The sequence below is a fragment of the Schistosoma mansoni genome, chromosome 2 (genome assembly GCF_000237925.1).
Source record: "Schistosoma mansoni strain Puerto Rico chromosome 2, complete genome".
NCBI lineage: Eukaryota > Metazoa > Platyhelminthes > Trematoda > Strigeidida > Schistosomatidae > Schistosoma > Schistosoma mansoni.
In genome coordinates this window covers 14,037,769-14,061,855 of record NC_031496.1, presented here as the reverse complement: position 1 = coordinate 14,061,855, position 24,087 = coordinate 14,037,769, and the positions used below count along the sequence as shown (strand labels likewise).

The following is a 24,087-nucleotide window of genomic DNA, read 5'->3' as shown; positions in this document are numbered from 1 at the left end:
AGAGGATAGTGAATGTTTATCCTCTACTCTTATCGGGTGTGTAGATTTGTTGACTACACATTTATCTATTCAAATGTCTTTCTCCTGCTACGAATTTTCATTATCTACAGAATCCTCAGGTCGAGGGGGTTTAGAGCAATGTATTTTATAACTTTTACGGTTCAACAATGTAATGCCAATCAATAAAGAAAATTAATATGGTAATTAGTTGATTTTTGAATGATTAAGAAATAATAAATGCTGTTATATAACGAATAGTTATTACATCTAAAAACGTAGTCTTCTAAACAACGTTGCACCTCTTGGGAGTCCCACCACGGTTTTATGACCGTCCAGTTGATTGATTAAAATACTAAGTTGATGCAGTCGGTAAAACATGATTTTCCCCATAAACCAACTTTTATTTATTTTTTTATTATTATTAGCTTTATTCAATATTATATTATTTGGTACAAAATCGAATTCTCAGCATAAAGTATTTCAACATGTTTACGTCTCTTATTTCTTCGTTGCTCCTGACGATAAATATCCAGTGATCGCCAGTTAGATATCAGCAGTTCAGTCAATCGACATATGAATAATGTATATTCTTTTTGCTGCATGTTCCCAGCAAACACGATATCTCTGATTAGGCCTTTTGTAACCTTTACAGCGAAAGGTTGTACAGTTTTTAGAAACGCACCTGAATAGGTTGCGTGCTTAATAGCCATAATGATGTATTAAAACAAACAATATTAGATAACTTGTTGAAATATATAGATGACAGGAACAGGTAGCCCAGATGTTTAAGCAGGCCGCCCATTGAACTTGGCCCCCACAGTTGAATAGCTTTCAGAAAACATGTTCAATAAACGAGCGAATAAGTATTTTAAAGAATTAAAACTACCATTAACATTTGAAATATTCGACCAAAATAGTAGGATTCTAATTGAGTTCTCACATGGCCACGGGTATAAAGCCACTACAAGGGAAGTCCTACTCACTGCTTCTCGTGGCAGGGTCGTTTATAAATTGAGAGGGCGAAAAGCAAATGTCCGGCACCTTAACCGGGCTAGTGGATATGGGGGATCCACCTGGAGGCGTTGGGAAACACTGATTCCAAACCATTGATGCACATGGTCTCCGAGATCCTGTAGGAACAAATGACGTATGAACTTATCGTTGACCACTGGCTACCAGGGGACTGCATCTCCTAAAGTTGCTCCACTGATTCATGGATTAAACCTCTAGGTCAAAAGCTTCGAGTGTGACCCCTTAAGAAAACCACCTGCTTTGGTTTGGGCTACCTGGAAGTAGCCAAGCCCTCACACAAATCAACTGATTTGTGTGGCGCATATATATTTGGTGCCTCCTTGTACCAATGTTTATGTATTTACATCAACAAATAACATGAGAAACGTCTCGTGACTCATTTACCCAATAAAACCTTATGTATTCGACTTTGTGCTACACCTTTTAGTTTCATAATGGCTAGTGCGTAGAAGCATACTATACCGATGACTTTGGGCGACTTTTCAGCCGACTAGGAAATGCTGTCTAGTTATAAAACAAGTAACGATACAAAACAATTTAATAACAGAATATTGCCCAGCTTCACTAAACACTCTGTATTATACAGTTAATCGCATCATGTACTTAAACACAATATGTTTTTGTAATTTAGCTTAAGCACCATAGAAAATTCACTTTTTGGTTTCATAATATATATTTTCATTGATTTCATTCATTTTAAGAGGCAAATGTTGCGGATTTTCACTTTAATAATAATAATAGCATACATGTTATCTATTAATACACTCTACATACATGAGGTGTTGTCTTTATTCTGGTTGGTTAGCTCAAAGCCGTCAGTATATTATACTTTTACCGGCTAGTGATACTTTTCGTCGAACCTGAGACCTATTGATTGAAAGTTGATCATGTCAATCAATTAGCTTGTATTCCACTAGAAAAGTCACCGAAAAACCAACGATCAATCGTACACTTCTTTTTATTCTGTCATGTTCTTTTTACTTTAAAAAAGGTTTTTCTATATAGAATTTTTCTTCTAACTTTACTATGAAACCCAATAGTGATACAGTTATAAACGAGCCTGTTATTAATTATTCTATCACTAACCTACTTCTCCGGATTTTTTTACGTCATTGTTTTGTGTGTGTCTGAAACATGAATATAAAATGCTTAACATGAAACTCACAAACTCAGAACACTACGTCGAAAATTGTCCTGTTTTTGTAATGATTATAATTACTAGTATTATTCACTGTTATCAATAATTATTTTTCATGTTATTAATATTCCGTTTTTCTATTTTGAAGGAGTTGTTGGTAAAAAACTCTTATAACTGTGTGATGTTGTAAATGACACTTTTTTCTCACTTATTATTATCATTATTATTGTTACTGTTTTTTGTAATTCTGTCTTGTAATTTGCGTGCTTCACTTTACGACAGAGTGAAAGATGATTTTTACCTGTCTTCATTTAACTTATAGTATGTAACCTATTCAGTATTTTCTTCGTATGGATGCATCATTATTTGTTAAGTTTTGTGCAAATACACATTTACAAGCGAAATATCACTTTAAATGCGCAAAATTTGAATTTTTACCCTTCATTTAGCCATGTATCCTGCTGAATTGCTGTCGTCGATTTTGTTGGGAGACTATTTTTTTTCTGGTAAAATTAAATATTCAACTCTACTAATATTTATAGTGAGAATTTGTTGTAGATTTTCACTTGAAAATTAGTTGTTCCTTTTAAAGATTTTTAAGTGACTTATCTCTTCTTATACTTTTGGAGCATGGAGTTACTAATGGTTACCAAACACTGAACTGTCCTTCGTCAGTCACTTTGCAAGAGGTACACTGATTATTCTTATCTACCAAACTCCCAAAAGGTTCAATATAAACTTCATTTATTTAGTCAGATGAATTACATTAGACCATATAGCTTGTTTTAAAAAAACTATTTTAGTATGATAGGGATAGTAACGTTATCATAAATAATAACATTATAACCTAAATCAATAATGTGGGCGTATCTGATAAAACATGAAAAGCATAGTTATTCCTTTGATGAAATATAATTTTTCAAAATCTGTTATTATTCGCTTCAGTTATTTTCTGTTGTCACTGATTCCTATTTGTTTTATATCTGGTAATGCAACTCATTAGCTACAGGTTAGTATACTCAACCACGAGGCACACTATGTCTGACGGCCAGTTATATTAATTGACTGCCCCAGTTATAGTAAGTGGAGTGGGTTCTTAACATGCAACTTATCGGTTGGAATCTGAATAATTTAACTACTAAGCCATTGACTAATATATCCTGGATTTGGTGGATTATGGTTTTTTTTAGGTCTTATCATTTCGATTAAATAGTCTGGTGCTTAGAGAATTCAGCGTTCAATCAACAGGGCTCAGGTTCGAATCATTCTTCACGTAGATCAGTTTAACCAGCCAGGTAGCATCAAAAGTCTTCACATATATGGTATAACTTGGAATCAATTACAAAACCATATTTGCATTTGATAAGTGATTTACATTATCAATAGTTATTCATTGGGGTAATTACTTTTCAAGTTATTGGTTTTCACGACTGAATTTCTGATTAATTTCTGTTTGGTGATAATTCAACTGTCTTTGAACTATCGCCAATCATCAGCACATTTACAGAAATGTTAATAGAGAAGAGTTGTTCAGACAGAACTATTGAATATAAAGGAATCTTATACTTTCCTTATCGCCATCTTGTCTTTTTTCGAAACGACTCTTTTAATATTTTACATCAAAAGTAAGGACTAGAGTTAGTGCAAACACAATTACATCATTTCATAGGCAATCCCCTCTCTTTTTCTTTATCCATAATTATAGACTAGGTGTATTCGTATACTGGGTTTGCCTGCGGAAATGTATTTTTTCCCTAAATAAAATAATATTCAATCTTAATTACTTTTATTAAAGAACGTTCATGATGTTTTATTTGTAGAAAACATCTTCACAACCATCTATAGTTTTGTATCAGAAATATTTATTAAGTGTATAGTACCTAATTACAGATCAAAATCATAGTGATATATAGATTTAGTACGTTTCATAGATAGATAAACAATATACCATCCTTAGTATGTTCAATATAAATGTTTTAATATCTTTTATGCAAGTATACTTAGTATCATCTATAGTCTACTAGTTTTCTATTCCTTAATTATCTCAATAAATTATCGCGTTAATTATCTTGATTTCCATTATGAATCCATTTTAGACAAGAAACTCAGTGTTATTCATTGTAAACTTAAACAACTCCCAATCATAAATTGTTAACTTGTCATAATATTGTTATGATCTAATGATTACCATTTGTTCACGTGATCCTTAGGAAATTCATATCACAATAAAACGGAACCCTGAAACAATATTTGCGTAATAATATTCACCAATCACAATATAACTTATAGTTAAAATGTTTATTTGAACAGTATCTAAACGTCTATTGTACTGTAATCATTTTGCACCATTTCTATTCCTTCTTTTCTATACAGTTACAATCGACCATATTAAACAATTCACCTAGGGCATTAGAACATGATCCTTCTTATTTATATTTACATGATGGTGTTAATAATTTACTGGTAAGTCTTTTTTTCATAATTTATTATTCATTAGAATTACTGATCTTAACAATCGTTTTTCTCCTCAGTAATTTTTTTGTTGTCAAGTGAAAGGTAAAATAAATCAACAAAACACTTGAATAATTGTATGCATTTGGTGTATTTTCGATTTTTATATGAATTTGAACTAAAAGCATGAATAGTAACTATGCAGAATAATAAAAATTTATTTTTCTTTTGTTAATTATCATCTCTTGTTTATAATTCTATTCGTATTGGAAGATAATATTGGTGACTTTAATAAATATATTTTTTCGTTATATCCCAATGAGTGAAAATATATAACAAAAAATATTTTAATAGTTGAGATCATCAGTCAATTGAAGCTAGACCACCATGGAAAACCTGGAAGCACTAGACGGCCGTTTCGTCCTATTCTAGGACTCCTCAGCAGTGCAGATAATGGAACGAAACGGCCGTCCAGTGCTTCCAGGTTTTCCATGGTTGTCTAGCTTCAATTGATTCATGATCTCAACTATTAAAATTACTATAATATCCACAAAAACCGCTTCTGTCTAGCTTAACACTAAACTATTTGTTGAGTCAGATATAGATACTGTTTCCTCATGTGTAGTAGTATCATCACAAATAAATAAAAAAGCACTATATGTAATAATAAATTGACATTCGTTGTTGCATATACACAATTTTTTGATTCTTTACTTTTTCAGGCTACTGATGTTACCGTGACAAATCTATCGAATACTGAAGATGAAAATGATGAAAATCTATTATCGACAGCTGGAACACTGTTTCATGGTCCATCAGATATTTTATTAAATAATAATAGTACTTTTACTACTTCTAAATTCTACGGCATTAATTCTACCTCAAATACTAATAATTTATCATGTGGACATAATCTTGGAAATTTTACTAATTCCACATTATCTTGTGCATTACAATTAACTGGACCTATACCTGTTAGTGTTACTGTAATAGATGCATCAATTGAATTGTTTGGTCGTTTATTTGCTTGTGTTTCTATTCGTCATCGTACACAAATGTTAGAACATTTTACTGAATGTATTCGTCTTACAAAATCAATACGTCAAGAAGCTGTACAAATTAATGTTTTCGCTGCGTTATTAAGTGCATTACGATATTTAGCTGAAACAAAATCTACATTCGGTGATGATCCAGCGTTAAGAAAAGCTGCTACAAACCTAATTTTTGTAAGTGCTTCTTTGATGCTGCGTGGTTTACACTTTATGTCCTGTTCGAGTGCTTCATGATAAGATTATACTGTACATGTTAAATGACTCCAAATGATTATCCTGAATTCTTCTTTTCTACATGAACTTGCGAGATAAGATTAAAAAAACAACCTTTTTTTCATATTTTATGTCTATATGGCTTAGTCGTGCTGTTAGATGTATACTGGTAAATGAAACGTTTCGGCTGCTCACATTCTTAAAAGATATTCCTTTTTAAAATGCCTGAAAAAGAAACAAGATGTATCGAGTGGTTTGTCGGTAGGATAGCTCAGCCCCACAGCTTAAAGACAATTACTTGAGGTAGGGTATTTATGATTTGCATCAGTTTCTCAGTCCTTACCACTAGCTCCGAAAACTCGTGGGGTAAAAGACGGTGTTTTGTTCTAAGAGTTTCCTGGTAGTACGCTAGAATACAATGAAATGATCTTTCGACAGCTTGATTTGGTAATTTTATTCTCTATTGAAATAAGTGTCATCTGAGTTTCTTTAACATTTGTTTACACTAATCACTCTTGACCTTCAGAGGAATTTTCTCAGCTCACAATTGGCTAAATGTGCTTTTTTTTCATCCAGATAAAGATTAATAAGCCTCGAATTCAACAAAAAGTCAATGTTTGTTTAGTCTAAGCAAAATTGTAACATGTCATTGGTTATATAAGTATGTATATATGAAGCTGAAACAATTGAAACTAGCCTGTAAGGTATTAGATAAACATAGAAATTTAACAATAAATTTGTTGTAGTGATGGAGAGGTTCAGTGGAGATGGGTTTAGTTTGTAGATGAAAGTCATTACTGTTAAGAAGTTCCATACTAAAGCTAAATAGCTATGCAATATTCCCTTGTTTGAAGTAGTTTAATAATTGGGGCTATTTTACTACTGATTCTACCCACAAGGTAAGCTCAGCAGTTTAAATCAATTGATGAGAAGAGAAAAAGTTATAGAAAAATAATGCGATATTATTATCATTCTTGTTCTGTTTAACTTAATATAATGTTTTATAAAGCTTATCTCTCTTCCTGTTTCTACGTGTGTTCATGAATGTGTGGATGACTGAAAATATAAAAAGAGACCATTGGCTATCTAGAAGTTTGTAATGAAAAAAGGCTTTTTTTTCATCGGTAAACGGTGTATAAATATTTAGTTTTATGGAAATCTCTTTTCTGAAACGTTTCTATTTGTTACACTAGTTTTAAGTTGTTTATTACATTTATTCACTCAGATAATTGGTCATTACCGTATTGTTGAAAATTACCATCCTCATCCAATATCAATAGGTTTTTATCATTGTTATTATTTTTTTACTGTCCTTTTACATTAAGTAGATCACGGCACCGATTATAAAACTCCACATGTAATTGGGTTCTCTTGTTGTACATTGATGTAAAATATTGTACATTCAATAACATTTACCCATCTTATTTTCGTTTAGACTAAGGTCTACATGTGAATATATGTCAGACCTTCGTCAACCTATACCCTAATATTCTTTAATATTTATACACATATACCAGAAAAAAGTATGTCGCGAGGCGGGATCGTGGATGCGCACTGCTAATGAGTCCCACAGTAGGATGAAACGACCGTCTAGTGCTTCCAGGTTTTCCATGGTGGTCTAGCTTCAATTGACTCATGATTTCAACTATATATAAAAATTATTAATTAGTTTACTAATCAGTGATAAAAGCCAAATAGATTAATCTTAATCAGTAAAAAAGTACAAACTAACGGAAAGCTAACAAATGCAATAATTCTGATATAAATAATAAAAGTTTGAGTAAATATTTTAAAATAATAAGTATTTTATCACTTTCGAAAGTAAACTTGATAAGATGATAGTCGTTAAGGTCTATTTGTGAGTAGTAAATGCAAAGAAAATACGAAATGGCTTTAAAAAAGGATGCTCAGAAACAATGTAATAAAAGGGATTGTGCAATAAGTCATTTGTAATTCACTCAAGTATTTGTTATTATGATGACCAGAGTAAGGAAAGTGGTTGTACAATTTTTTTATAGACACAAAATTCATTTTTGTTGAGACGGATATCAATGACATCTGCTATATGTAAAGGACTTATACATAAACCATGCGGCTTATTGACTAGGACCCCGTGGATGATTTGAAATCCATTGTTCATATCCACTTATTGCCAGTATAGAACTTACTTGTCCTTAACATAACAGAAATATAGTTATGAAATTGTCTAGTTTCGAACCTGATTCAACCGTCTACACATGAGCAGTTAAATTGGTAAATGTACATAGGGCAAATCTGGGAAGCCTATCCTTACTTCTGGTTTTAATAATCGGTTGGTTGGAAACTGGGTTATACAACGTTCTTTTAGTGAATATTTTTTGTACAGCTTTTCTTACTTTTTCCAACAGAATAAAATGAATAAGAGGTAATCAAATATACATAGTTCAATTTGGCTTCGGTTATTGAGGAAATAAACTCCATCTGTTTTAATAAGAGGGAAACCATAAGCAAAATAATTACTAGCTTCCATTTTAAGACACGTTAGATAATATCTCTTCTTACTGATTGTACTAAGTCACTTGGGACATTATCATCATTATCATTGATCAATGTACGTTGACCCCAGTACAACTTCCCTTGATTTCGTGATATTGTCTTAAATTAATTAAAAATTTATGCACACTTTCAAACAGTAGACTTATGGAACAAAATTTCATAAATTAATTTTAGTTTATTGTGTGTTAGTGTACATGTACTATATGTATAAATGGAAGGATTATGTATTATTCATGAAATATTCACTTAAATGATTGCTTGGTTAAGCTTGAATAGCTTCAGAATATTTACGAAGGAGAGTGTTCACCAGTAAAGTTTATATAAGGGTCCCAAATAGGACGAAACGCGCGTCCTGGATTCCACTGCTAGCCACTATCCATCTCTGCTTACCATGCTTGTGAATTAAGGTATATCGAGGCAATACGCACAGTATGCACATATGCCAATTAGAGACTGACCAGTTGCAGTCCTAACACATCGATGGGAAGATTCAAACAAACTATACTAAATGAATGTATAAGGGTTTGTTATTAATTTTTGTATCCTGGTAGTAATTTCTTGATTGATTTGTAATATGATAATAATTTTAGTTTAAAACCATCATGCAATACATACAATGTGTTCAGGAGATGACTTAATTGCCAATGTGTATAGTGTAATTTTCATAACTATCTTCCGTTTGGTACGTCCCTGATTCACACCCTAATTTACTTGAGGCCACTTTGATAAAAGTATCACTACTTCTCACATAAAAATTGTAGTAGAAAGTAAAATGTGCGAAACTACACTTTTTTTACTAAATTGCATTAAAAAAGCACGATTCTGGTTATTATGGATGATTGAGATTCACAGCTTTGTCCAAACCAAGTATTTTAAGTGATAACTTTTATCCCATACATAACCGTGATAGAGAATATAGTAATTTAATGATTGAGTTCATGAGTCAATTGAAGCTAGACCATCATGAGAAACCTGGAAGCAATGGATGGTTGTTTCATCTTGTAATAACTTGTAGCCGGGTGGATGCCTCGTTAACGTACGAACGTGATAAGACCGCCAATCAGAAAGCAGCGAATTATCGATTGGAACAGTGACACACGAAACCGTACGAGCAGTTTAGAGCACTTGTTGGCCCTGCTTTGCCTAGCCCAGCCAGTTAAGTCCAGAACAGCCTCTGTGGTATGAATCATTGTATGTCAAACACACTGAGTTTATATACCAAACAAACTGACCACACCGCACCATAAAATAGAAAATAACATGTGTACAAGATTTAGCCAAATGTGGCTGTGAATAAGGGGAACAGTAATCAATAGACTGGGTGTAATTCATGAATGGTAAATCGTATAACAATGGTTTATAGTTGAAAATAAAGCTCATAATAAGGGGAACACGAATATCAATAGTTTAGTTGTTTAGCAATTATATGATAAGAAATATATGCGTAATATTGGTTCATAAATAGATCCCAAAGTTACCATTCATTATCCTTATCGGGGTTTAACACATCTTATTGTGGGACTTCTCAACAGTGCGCATGCACAATCCTGCCTTGCGGGATTCGAACCAAGGACCTATCGGTCTCTCGCACGAGCGCTTAACCTCTAGACCACTGAGCCAGCGTCCGACGGTGTTAATGTCTAACTTCAAGCAATCCACGAATATAGATCATTTACGATATCATTTTTTCATCTGTATGTATGTGTGTATGAATGCGAAAATCGTAAACTTTATTTCTTTTTAGAAAAAATAAACTATTTAGGAAGTTTTTTTAGTCTAGATTATGCGGAGACCATTATGCTCAGAATTCTTCGTTGAATGGATCACAAAGAAGTATTGTTTATGATGTAAGTGGCGTATGTGTGTGTATGGCACTAATGATGACATTATTGTTGATAATAAGATTGATGACCATAATTATAATGATTGATGTCGGTTAATCCACAAAGTATAATCACCGTTTTTCACTTCACCATTCATTAAATTCTTTCGTTTACATTTTTTATCATCTCGCTAACCAAAGTAAAATCACGATCAAACATTAATTTATCCCGGTGATATTTTTGTGCACATGATAAAATATTATGGGGAAATTTCACTAACCCGTTGGTTTTGTTCCTTTTTTTTAATCTAGAAGAGTTGTTTTATCCCTATCCCATATTATGGTTAAGGGTGTTTCTTGTTTTTGTCTTCAAATTACTTTTCAAGAAAAGCTTTGTTTTCTTTAGTGTTGATTGATGTGATTTTCTTTATAATTTTAATAAATGGTTGAAGTTTTTGATATAATCTACAGTTTGTTTTTATCAGTACACCTTCCTAACATCTGATCAAACCAAGTTTATGGAAGGTAGAGACAGACTGTATAACACCATTTTAAATGCTAGTTATATGAATATTGGGTATTATGTATCGATACTAAGTCATAATTATTTACGTATTGGTTAGGTAGATGGCCTATTTCGCTCAACATAGCAGCCTATAAACGTTTTCTCAAAGATTTCACTAGACGGTTTTTCAAATCTTCTGTCGTAGCACCTCCATTGGACCCAATCTTTATAAAGAGATTGTTTTAAGAACTGTAGGAGGTCTTGGGAATTGTAGTTTACTTTTCATATTTCTATCAACGAACCGGGATAGATAGCTACTTTTGATGAATAAGATGTTAAGCTTTCCAATAGACTACTTTATTTGGTAATTAGATCTAAATGTGATTGTACAGCTTCAGTAAATTATGCGGATAAGAAATTTTTTCGCTCGATTGTCTTTAATTCTTCTCCAATGACTTCACGGGTTACTCCCGTTATTTGATAGTCAGGTATGTATAAAACATTAACTTGAATCTGTACTGTTCGAAGTATTAGACATAAAATATTTTTGTGTACTTTTTTTCATGTATTGTTTAATTTTTAATTATTGAACATTTAATGGATCTGTGGGGTGTAAATTATTAGTACACTCAGAGCTCTTCGTTTGTCAATACATAATAAAGAAAAAGAAGTATTTGGTGAAAGAATTTTCGTCTACATTTGATCGAGTGTTTCACAGTATTTGGGCGCCGAGTTGATGTGAGACGTTAAAGAAGAAGAATGTGTTTGTAAAATCTCAGCGAATGAATTTGAAGCAAATCCAAACAAATGTCTACTTTAAACTTTGTTAACGTAGATTGTATGACCTATTTAATATGCAGTGAACCAGAGAACCAGGTATCTATTTATATTCAATAATTTTGATGTTCGATGAAATTTCCTTGAAAAAGCTTGAACTAGATTGCCAGGCGAAACTTTGGATTTACTTCAAATTCATTCGCTGAGATTTTACAAATACATTTTTCCTCTTTAATTATTTCGATATGCTCAGGTTTTTATGGACCAGATAGGAAAAAAGTAAATAATCATAAATTGTCACGTAAGTTTATTTTATTTACATATGTACATAAGGATTTGTGGTACTAATGCACATGCACTCTCGAATCAGTTTGGTCTATTTTCCTCATATAAAGAACAATCATAAGATATACTTACATACATATCCCTTACGCTCTTAACTATCGATCGGTTAAACAGTCTATAGGTAAATTAATCCAACATTTTTCCATGTGTTTCAGTTTCTCTCCCTATCTCTTTATAATTATCATATAAATGACACGAGACATGCAAACAAACATTTGTTCTGCTTGTAAAATACATGGTAATTGCTTCAACAATGTTTTGTTAGTTTTGATTGAGTGAAAAATACGTCCTATATATTGTAATACAAAAATCTGTTGGAATTCGTTTCAGTGCATGTTGACTGAATAATAATAACAGTAATAGTAATAATATCAGTAATAATAGTGCTAAGCCAGACACAAAATAAACAGATGGATGTGAAGGTCACTCAGGGTGTATGTGTAAACTTGTGTAAATATGAGGACAAAGTTGTTGTTATGGCTGTTATGCCTAACCGTAATGTTTGTCTTTAAATAGGGCATGAGGTTTAATCAGCTCAAGTATTATTCTCCTTTGAATGTTAGAAATAAGTGGTATACTTTGTTTGCACCAAAAGATATATATACACTCGTTAGCTTTCTGTAAACATGTTTCTATTTTCACTTTTGATTGGTTGAATTTCCACTTATGTTCTATCGTATCTCGAATGTGATGCTACTTCTCAAGTCGTCATAAATTCGATGTAAAGTTGACCCACTTTAGTTCAGTTATTCGAAAGGTATCTACAACTTTTCATCAAAACATTGTGTTTATTTTCATTGTGTTGCTAGGATATTTGAAGGTGTTGGAGTGAGGGACTTCAAATTAGATTTCAATTGCTTAAAAACATTTCGAATCTTAAAAGCCTTCAGCTTGTATTTTGTTACTAGGTTATTAATAAGCCTTTGATTCGCTTAGCTTAAATATCTCATTTAATCACAGATGTATTTGTTCGAAATCTCTTAGTATTTGTCAGAGAAATGCACCAATGTGTTAGTTTACTTAAGGAGAACCAAGTTACAGTCTTTTAGTTTATTTAATGACATTGACGTGACTTACCATAAAATGAAAAACTTAGATATTGTAATTAGGACTAACTACTTGATGAAAAGCAATTGATAAAACTATGAGTTCTCATTCCTGTCACTATTATTATACCATTAGAAAATAGAGTATATACACTGCCAAACTTTATTAGTTGATAGATTATTTATTAACACAAACTCTATGGTAATAATTATAATGGTTCATTTATGCATCTGCTAATTTGCATGGAGAAAATCTTATTTCATTTTGAAACTTAACGATTTCAAGCACTCCATACCAGGGTTTGACTTGATAGTTTCAAATAAATCGAACATTAGGTGGAGAGTTAATAATAAATATATTTTTGTCATATCCCAATGAGTAGAAAAATTGTATTTATGGCGTTTCGTGACTCAATGTAAGCCACTTCTTCAGAGTGAACAAATAACCGACATTATTTATTTACTCTGAAGAAGTGGCCTACATTGAGTCACGAAACGCCACAAATACAAGTTTTCTACTCATTGGGATATATCAAAAATATATTTAATTTTTTTAGCACTCCTCTAATTACACATTTTATGACTAATTTGGTTGTTCAACATAAAAGTGTCTGTCGAATGGTGTGTGTGTTTCTAAATCTTTCTATTTTCAACCATTCACCTTTCAATTTCGTCTTTCTTGTAAACTTGCTTGTTATTTTTAGGCTACTTTGACTAGTCAAAGTGTTCTACTACGTTGTGTGGCTGGTGAATGTCTTGGAAGGCTTGCACAAGTTGTTGGCGAATCTGGATTTCTAGCAGAATTAGCTCAGCAAATTTTTGAACGTCTACGTGCTATTCGCAATCCGATTGCAAGAGCTGGTCATTGTTTAGCTATTGGTTGTTTACATAGTTATGTCGGTGGTTTGGCGTCTGGACAACATTTAAGCTCAAGTGTTGGTGTATTATTAGCTATTGCACAAGATTCCAGTGTACCCGAAGTACAAGTTTGGGCATTACATGCTCTTGCACTAGTTGCAGAATCAGGTGGTCCAATATTTAGAGAATATATTGAACCAAGTTTAAATTTAGTACTTCAGCTATTATTGAAATCACCAAGTGCTATGCATGAAATTCAAAGAAGTCTTGGTCGTTTATTTGCAGCTTTGATTACTACCTTGGGACCTGAATTACGTGGTACGTTATTTTGGTCTGTGTTGTAGAATTAATTATGTACTTCTAAAAAATCTAAATCTTATAGAATGGGCATCAATCAATGCTTGTTATAGTTATTTTATAAAAAAAACAATAGTCATCGAATAATGTTATTCCTTTCTGGATTTGAAATATGACAGTAATAAAATTTTTCTTTAAAATAACAAGCGGTGTTAGCTAAACTGCGTTTTAATTATGCTAAAGTAAAATCATAAAAAAAGAATCTTCATCAAAAAGTGTCATCTCGTACAGATGCTTTTCAAGTTCTGATCTATGCGTTCTAAAACTAGGTAATATTAGTTTCACCACTTCTTTCGTCAAGAGCCTGATTCTCCAATTTAGTTTGTAATGAATCTATGGAACTCTATGATTTTAATATAGCGCGTTCAATGCAGTACTTATCACACTTTTTGTAATCGTTAACTGATTGCTATCTTGATTACACAACCTTTTTGTGCCGTCTCAATCAGTTCATAGTGGATTTTCTTAGAACAAGATATTTAGTTTTAACGAAGTCTTACCGTAAATTTCAAAACACTTATGTCCATACGTGTCTACGTTGACTTGTGACTAATTTTATTTTGGTTGAGTTGATCATCATCATCTCTCGCTGTAATAAATAGCTGATAAAAATCGCTTACACAGTGTTGTTCTTTTCACTATATATATATATTCACTTTTTGTTACATCGACTTGTAATCGATGCTAGCCAGTTTTAAGAAACATTGATAGACATAGTTCATTATTATAATTGTACGATAACAGCCAGTCCAACCTCAAATGACAAATTCTATACATATCTTTGTCGAATTATTTTTTAAAGATAAATTTCATTTCCTTGTACCGTGTTCTTGATTAAATAATACCTTCATATAGGTACAAGCGCTGGTATTACGTCTGTTCGACATTCATGTTTGTTATGTTGTATGATTATGCGTGATTCACCAGATGCTCTACTAGAAGCTGAAGGTATAGCCTGCCTACAACAGTTACATATGTTTGCTCCAATGCATGTTAAATTAGCTGGTCTGGTTCCTGAATTACAAGTTAGTTTTTTCCTTCTTCGTATTTTTGATATTTTTCTATTCAGTTGTGTTATCGGTTACTAATCATGTATAATATTGTTGGTTAATGCAATGTTTACTGGGTCGTAGTGTTGGCTTACTTTAATGAATCAGACCTGATAGTAACTCACTGTTATTGAGAGATTTAGTTAGATTTGTATCTTCACAGCAATTTGTTACATCTAATTGTCAGTAGGCTTGTAACTTACTCTTGTGCACGTTACTGTTATTGGTGTTACGAGCATTTTTGAACTACAGAGTAAACAATGCCTGGGTTAGAGACAGGGTTCTTGGTAAGGATGAAAAATCAATTGAAGGGGTAGTCAATCTTCATCAACTAATGTGGTTGGAACATCTCTTACGTATGCCCGACCACCACCTACCTCTATGGGTGATGTTTTCTGGAGTAAGAGTAGGCTGAAAGCTAGGGGTGGCCAAACAGAAACATGGCATCAGTCTATGAAGTCACTGACAATCAGACTTAGCCATGTTACTAGGTATAGACTACATGGTTGGGATCCGAGTGATTATCGTAACCAATGTTTAGAGACTTTGAATGACATGGCCTAAAATCGTTTGCAGTGGCGCAGGTACATACATTTTTTGTCTTCCCCCAAATTCTGAGATTCTAAATTTCTCATACCTTTTTTGGTTTTATTTCGCTGATTGATATTTTCTTTTCAAAGTCGTATCTTCTATGCCTTATCTTTCCTATTACCTCTGACACTTTTACTACCTCTACTATTATGAGATTCGGCCTTTCAATCCCATCTCTCTGTGCTAATGGGGTGTGGCAATTTGGATCGATGTACATATGTACAGGTTCTACGTTGTGACTAACGGATTAAGTGAATTGTAAATAAGTTTGTAACTAACTGGTGTGTACGTTACTGTTACTGCTTATAATTAAAGTATTATGGAAAACAAAGGCCTAACGATCTAAAAGAGAACAATTAAAAACCGTAATTGTTTTTTGGGCAGACAGACATACAGGATACACTTAAACAACAGTGATTAGAAATTGAAAGAATAACGTATCAAATGTATTGTAAACGTAAGTAGTGGTCATTTCAGTTTTTACAACCTCGTGATCGTCATCGTTACTGGTTGAATTACAACACATTTTGTTTGAGGGGATTTTGAAAATTGCTTGGTGGATTAGCTAATTTTGTATGACGTGGTGGGTCTATGTTCAAGCCTGAGTTTTATAACAAATGAAATATAACGGATTACATGATTAATTTGATCAAGTTGAATTGTTAACCTTCTTTGTTACGTTACCTATCCGTATAGTACTTACAAACTTTTCGATTACTGTTAATTTTATAGTTGAATTCATGATTCAATTGAAGCTAGACTACCTTGGAAAACCTGGAAGCACTGGATGGCAGTTTGGTCCCATTGTGGGACTCTTCAGCAGTGCGCATCCACGATCCCCCCTCGCGAGGTTTGATTGACTCATGAATTCAACTATAAAACTAATAAAATCTCCACAAAACCCCTTCTGATAATAATGTTAATTTACTAAACCAGTACTATACTAAATAGAAAGCATGTCTTTAAATACTTAACTTCTGCACTAATTTTTTCCATTTTGGGTGTCAACCTACCTTAAACTGTGGATTTCCTACGTAAACCTTCATTTAAAATATTTTTTTCCCAAAACATTCAATTTTACTACATGATGTTCATAAAGCGACTATCTTTTGAACAGTGTTTAACATTCAAAAGTGTATAAATTTTATTCACCAACCACTGAGTTCCATTTGATATTCTTTTTAAAAAGTGATTATTTATGTATCGACGTGTAAATATAACTTGACCCAATGAATGTTTTGTTTTATTCTTCTTTTTATACTTTAGACTAGTGTGTCCAGTTTCCATTTGGTCTTGAGACGTGCAGCATTATCATGTTTACGACAATTAAGTCAAAAAGAGGCTAAGGATTTGTATGGATGTATGACAATGGGAGGTTCATTAGAAGAGAAACCGTCTCCCGTTCTCTCTTCATTTTCTACTATCTCCAGTAAAAATGATATGAATAATTTTTCGAAATCAACAACTAATGAAAGATTAGAAAAACAGTTATTTAGTTTACTTGATGTTGAAATGGACTATCAACTACGCCGAGATATTGAAGATACACTTATTGGAATGTTGGAAGCAACTGGTACCTCACAACTTTCGTATTGGTTTACATTATTAAAAGAAGTATTATTGGTAAATGTTGAATGCATTAATCTCTCATTTATTGGGTGTATTTGATTTTTATTACAATTTTCATCATTTGGACCTAATAACGTGGAATTGTGGTTGTATTAATTTTCTTTGAGTTGGTTGTTTGAGTTAATAAATGCTTCAAAAGCACTCTTTTGATTAGCTATATTTAAGTTAGCGGACTTTTTTTTCAGGTAATCTAACTTCATATACCATTGTTTTTGGATTTTACTCTCTTGATTGCCTATAGAATTGGTTGGTTAGTCTGGAATACAATAGTGTAGGGTTGTTCAGATACCTTTTTCTATAACCCAACTTATTTGCAAATGTGCAACAAAAAGTCTGTTTTCATACATCTGTTAATTACCTTCATTATGCTAACATTTTCGCTAATCACGGCTGTTATTTGTTAATGATTGTTGTAAATTTATTAATTATCATATCGAATTTTCTGGAAATGACAGTTGTTTGAATTTTCTCATGTCAGTGTAACTTTCTAGAAAATCCTGATGTGTGTTTTGTATTTCAGTTAGTTACCTGTAGTCTTTTAATCAGTTACTTCATTTGACATTTCTTATATTGCCGATCAGTCAGTCAGTCAGCTACAACGTAGGATCAGGCACACATATGCATCGGTCCAAGTTGCCATATCTCGTTAGCACAACAAGATGAACACCGGATTCATAGAAATAGTTAATTTAGTGGTGGTAGTATATAAAAGATCAGAATAGCTTGCATTAAGGAGAAAAGTGTCAATTGATCATTTAATTCATGTATTTTTCTCAACTTTAGTTTTCTAATATTCTCACTTTGTCTTGTTGCTAAATTAATTGTTTTCGCTGTCAATAAAGTTTGATTCTTATCACCCAGATATATTAAACGTTTCAGTAAACCTTTCTAAATGATCTCCCGAGACATGTACAATAATTCAAAGATTTCACGTTAACAATAGAACCAAGGTTCACAATTTTTTAGTAGATTGATGAAAAGGAAAAGGAAAAATATTATGTATTTAAAGTATTTTTCTCCTAGTTGAATCAGAGACTCTAACAAAGTTCCTCATTTGTTTACTCTTGATAACTGATGCTGCTGTGTAATAACAGCACTTACATTGTAATTTTTATGTCACAATAAAGGGAAGCCAAAGTGGTTCCTGGTAAGAAACCTTTCCTATTCCCGGGTGATTTAAAAAAATCTAATGCATCAGATCTGTTGATACAGTGATTCCAATGACCTGAGGAGCTTAAATTAAAAGAGAAAATAACTAATCAGAGGATAGAAAAGGTCAAGGTAGTAATTATGCGAAAACTACAAATTGCCAACAAAATGGAGGAAATACAGGAATTGAAGTATTCCTAGATGTATTATATATATTCTTAAGTTACTAAACCATTTGAATAGTTCAGTGATTGCGTAAATTTTCTATTTTTATCATTCAAATATTTCTCTTGCATTTAGGACTCTTGAGTAGTGTATGATGAATAAATTTTGAAACTTAATAGTGGTTCAAATGCGAAATTCCTTCGAAGCCTATCTTGTATAAAATAGATGTAAAAGTAGCTATTAGTGGATTGGACTGCTCCTATCTAATACTTATTTCTGATGTAGTATACAAAACTTGGCCAACCAGCCAACTCATCACATGTTTCTTTTCTTATTCACTACTATATCTAGTCTTACTTTATTTCAGGCAGATGGTTAACTATTAAAGCTTGAAAATTATTTATTATCTAGATTTCTTGTGATTTCTCTTTCAAATCTGACTATCGATCGAATTCCACTAAAAATGCCTCATCTTAGTTGAATATTTATTGTACATTCGTTGTTAATATATTTATTTCCTTATTTTTTTCGACTGGAACAAATTAAGCTCAGAAAATAAACTTGGAATTTTTATTTTAAAAAAAATCATAATATAAATTTGAAGAAAGTTGAATGGTTTTAAGATAATTAGTTTAGAACTTTTAAATAAAAATATAATTCCAATTGAATGAAAGTTGCTAATTTTCTTACTGTCTAGGACGAGGAGATAATCTACTGAACTTTTTTCCCTGAAGTAACATTTTCTTACTGATCATGATGAATACTTATATAGCTGGCTCTTTTTCTTACAAACATGGAATTCTGTTTTGTAAACACATCTATACCGGTAGATATAAGATAGGATAGCTTAATAACAAATGGTTCATTTTAATTGTATTCAAAGTTGCTGATGCTACTTGAATGAAAAATCTAAATTAAACAAAGAAGAATCAAAACCTTTAGTACAATGATTGTTAATCGTATGTTTTAATCACTAAGTCATTTCTTCACTATTTTTTAAAAGAATAATCACTTTTAATTAATGAGAAAACGGTTCATTATCAATCAATATTTATTATGATTATAACCGCTCTAAGTAAATAAATAAATAAATAAAACTGTCAACTATTAAATTATAACATAGTTGTTCAACAATATAATAGTAATATGTAGTTTATATTTATTGAATGAAATAAAATAATGACGTTTTTGAAAGGTTTTACAGTTGAACGAAACGTTTTTCTCTTTCTTTCTTGATTGAGTTTTTTCTTCTTTCAAATCGTCAATAGTTATTTTCGATAACTTCATTCATCAATTTATTATATATTTATTTAAACACTGAAATATTGGTACAGGGGGGCACCAGATATATATGCGCCACACAGACAAACATTATTGACATGATCAGTTAAAGTGTATTGTTGATTGTATAACCTTTTTTTTCTTTCATTTATTGGATTTATTCAACCATATATGGTAAAAATGAATGATTACAATAAGTTGGTAAATTAAAATATCTTATTTTTCTCCTATGTTCGGAAAATTTTAAATATGCAAAACAAATGATTAGTTTCGAAAATATTAAATAGTATGCTTCAAAAATTGATAATACTTGGGTTTTTATAAAGGCATTCGGTATATCTATGCCAAAAAAAGTATTATTTACGTAAATCATACAAGAATGTTCATCGGAGTCATTTTGATAGAGCCCGACTACTTGGTTTGGCGTTGATGTGATAACTAAGATCAGTAGTTAAAGAAATTGAATGACATAACTCAGGATCAGTCACAGTAGCAGATGGATTTATTCGCTGTCTCACTCAAGATATTGAGCTCTTATATTTCTTAATACTTACCGCTTTTCATTCTGTCTTCTTAAATTATATTCTTGGCGTTTAGTCGTTTTCGTTATCCTTGTGAATGAATTATTTCAACTCATTTACTATTCATCTTTTTAGCTTCATCTCGTCGTGAGTTTACGCAAAATTTTCTCACCTGATTGTTATGTCGATTATGACTGACTGACGTAGAGCATCTATTTAATATTTTTACCTTAATTTTTAAACTTGGTAAAATGAAATAATGCAGTGCACCATTTCAAAGGAATTATATGTATCCTTAAGGCTGTCGATGATATGTTCTTTACAGATTGATATTTGATAAGCATAAAATCCAACTCTAAGGTTATTTTCATAGAAATATAAAACACTAATTTACATAATATTAAATCATTTTATTCTAATCAACACTAATGACTAATGATCGTCTTATTTCTAAAATGGTTTCATGTATTTCATATATTGTTGGTTTCATTTGTTCCATTTCCCTTCTTAATGTTTTTTTTTTGTTACACACCAAGTAAAAGGTTTTAATTAGGTAGATGCGAAGATTTTATTACAATTCTAATGAATGAATAAGTCTTTTTTAACAGGAAAAGTATATAGTTTCTCATATACCACAACATCACCATATATTTTAAAGGTTTTCATCGTTTCCACTCGCCCTCCTTTTTACATTTCTGTAATATTGCATAAAATAAAGATTTTGAAAATCTTAAACAAAACAAAGATAAGTATCAATTGAAAGAATAACGAATATATATATAGTTTCATTTATGAGTTTCTTTTCATAATTTCTTCGTCATTATTGATTGAGTTTCTTTTTTGTTTTGCATAAATTAAAAATAAAACAAATTCACACTACTATTCCGTATTTGTCGAATGCTTATATAACATAATCGAATATGTACAGTGTTGATGTTTTTATAACCATATATACACATTCCACTACAGAATGACCGATGACCGTCATGTGAAAAAGGAAAGCAAAATAAGACTCTTGTTACAATGATTTCAAGTTGGTAAACTTGAAAATAATGCACCAGTTATAAGAAGACGGTATTAGTTTAAAACTACACGAAGACTAAAGAACGATATGTATTAGAAACAGAAAGATGTATTTGTAAAGAGAGGGAAAAGATTATATAGAGATGAATCAATGTTTTGAATATAACTGTTTTGGTTCACTTTATTCGAAGGTCGAACAACCAATAATTTCCGCTGCTTCATATAAATTGTTTCGTAAATTGTGATCACATCTTATTTAATTTAGTTACTCCAGACTTTCACAGATTTCCTTTATTCCATCCAAGTAACTCACTTCGGAGTAACTGATACTTTTTTATGCAACATAGAAACAGTTTAATATCTAGTCTGGTATTTCATTAATTTTTGTCAATAAGTTTACCAATAAATACCAGTATTCTTATTAGATACTCCTGGTCAATAATGGACCTCTCGAAAACTTAATGTAACTTGCTTGTTAATTACAGATTAGTACACTTATTTGACGGTTAGTGATACTACTCAATTGTTCAAACTGAGTTAAACTGGAGGGTTTTTTGAACATTCTACTTAGTAGTTGAAAATTGTGTACTTTAATTACTAAACCACCCCTTCGTGTATGATTTAGAGAAAGTCGCATTTATATCAATTCCATAATCTTTCGAATAAATGATACTGTATACATCAGGTGCACATGCTATTTAATTCAGGGTAGATAAAGTATTAGCTATTTTTAAACTAGCCTCAGAATTCCAAAGATAAGTTAACTTTGTTAGACGTCTCTAGATTGTACATTTATTGGATATTAATAAAGAACGGCTGTGTACGTTGTTTGTAAAGTTCTAGAACACAACAGGTGAACTATTCATTCATTACTCTTTATTAATGTCATTAGTTAATTACAATTATTCCAAATGAACTTAATTTTGCTTTAATTTAATTTACATAACAGTAATCAAGGCTAATTTACCAAAACATACGTATTATGATGTGTATTTGTGTATTTATTTATTTTTAAAGGTTTCCACCTCACTAAAAACTGATTTGACCAGTGATAGTAATATTATTATAAGAAATTCTGTAAAAAAATCATTCAATACAAACGAATCAAACTCTATTGGTGGAGATAAACAGTCTTCCATTAGTAACAATGACGTAGATACAATGACTATGTCTAAACGAAATAGTCGTGTAGACGAAGAAAACGGTAGTGGTGCTATTCAACCAGAAAATGATGAATGTGAAGATGTTGACATCAATTTTAAACCAAAACAATCTAATCAAGAAATTAATCGGTTATTCAGTGTTAAGATTAGAGCCAGGTTTGTTTTTCTTTCTTTGTTAGTTTTGCTATGTTTGATTCGTTAATTCTGTTTGTTTCTTCGTTATTACGTGTTCTTCTGTAACTTATCTTGTCAATTGTGTGTGTTTTTGGAGGCTAATGAAATAATATGTACAATGCATAATCAATACTCAAATAATGTGATATAAAATTGTATGATATATGTATATATATATATAGTTGACTTCAAAAGAAAAAAAATGAATAGGTGCACTGGTACACATAACCACTTCTTTCTAGTTTTTACTTCAATTAATGGACGAAATTAATTTGCTCATCTCCTCAACGCAGTTTTTCTAAAGTTACAGTAATAATTCATGATCTGTATAGTGAATTCAGCTTTTAATGTATTAGTTAGTCATTGATGATGACATTAAGTGATGACCACATTGGATCCTAAATTGACCTAATCAGAGTATTTATTGTGTTCGTTGCGAAATGAAAATATCTTGTCTCTAATTATACAAGCAACTATGCGTTACTCATTAAACGATGAAGTATTAAACTAAAACAAAACAGCTATTCAGTGTTGTCGGATTCTGCATTTGATATGAACTACTGATACAACTATCAGCTGTTGTCTATGGGTCTTGGTTTATTTATTTAAACAATTATGTGGTTTTCTTGACCTATATATTCTAATGCTATTCGATTATTGTAATATCAGAGGTTCACCCCAATGGAATTATATTCATCTACTGAGTCATGTAGATTGTCAGATGTAAATTGTTGATATGATTACTAACCTACAGGGAATTCTATCTAATTTCAGAAGTAATCTATTTAACTAGTTATCAGTGCTAACAATAAATATGAATCACAATTCTGTAGATACTGGACATTAGTATCTTTTCCGACTTCACCTTCGAATTCTTATGTGAATTATATCAGATCTCACATTGTTCTTGTTTGAATATTGGAGATAACAGGCTAAAAACATCGGTTTAGAATACAATAGTATCTTTCATAATTTACTTGTACTACCAAAGTAATTGATTTCTCTAACTCTTTTTCAAATTATTAATAAAGAAAAGTCAATGAGAATTTTCAATCTTGTGTAGAATAAGAAAAAAATATTTGTGACATAAATGAATTCACTGTATCTCAAGTCTTTCTATTAACTTCAAACGAGCTAAATTTACGGCGAATATTGAGGTTAGAGAAAAAAGATTGTGAGTTATACTTTAGATAATGAAATTGAAATGGAAG

General features: G+C 31.5%; 1 protein-coding gene across 1 annotated transcript in view; it reads left to right on the top strand.

Annotated features, from left to right (window-relative positions):
* Smp_148410 (hypothetical protein) overlaps positions 1-24,087 on the top strand; it is a gene marked incomplete at both ends in the record, with an annotated part of 69,447 nt that overhangs the window by 20,887 nt on the left and 24,473 nt on the right. Inside the window, 6 exons of the mRNA XM_018795777.1 lie at positions 4,544-4,633; positions 5,344-5,847; positions 13,621-14,092; positions 14,987-15,156; positions 17,038-17,394; positions 22,557-22,858. Of these exons, the coding sequence (XP_018650055.1) occupies positions 4,544-4,633; positions 5,344-5,847; positions 13,621-14,092; positions 14,987-15,156; positions 17,038-17,394; positions 22,557-22,858 (1,895 nt within the window). The remainder of the gene's footprint in view (positions 1-4,543; positions 4,634-5,343; positions 5,848-13,620; positions 14,093-14,986; positions 15,157-17,037; positions 17,395-22,556; positions 22,859-24,087) is intronic.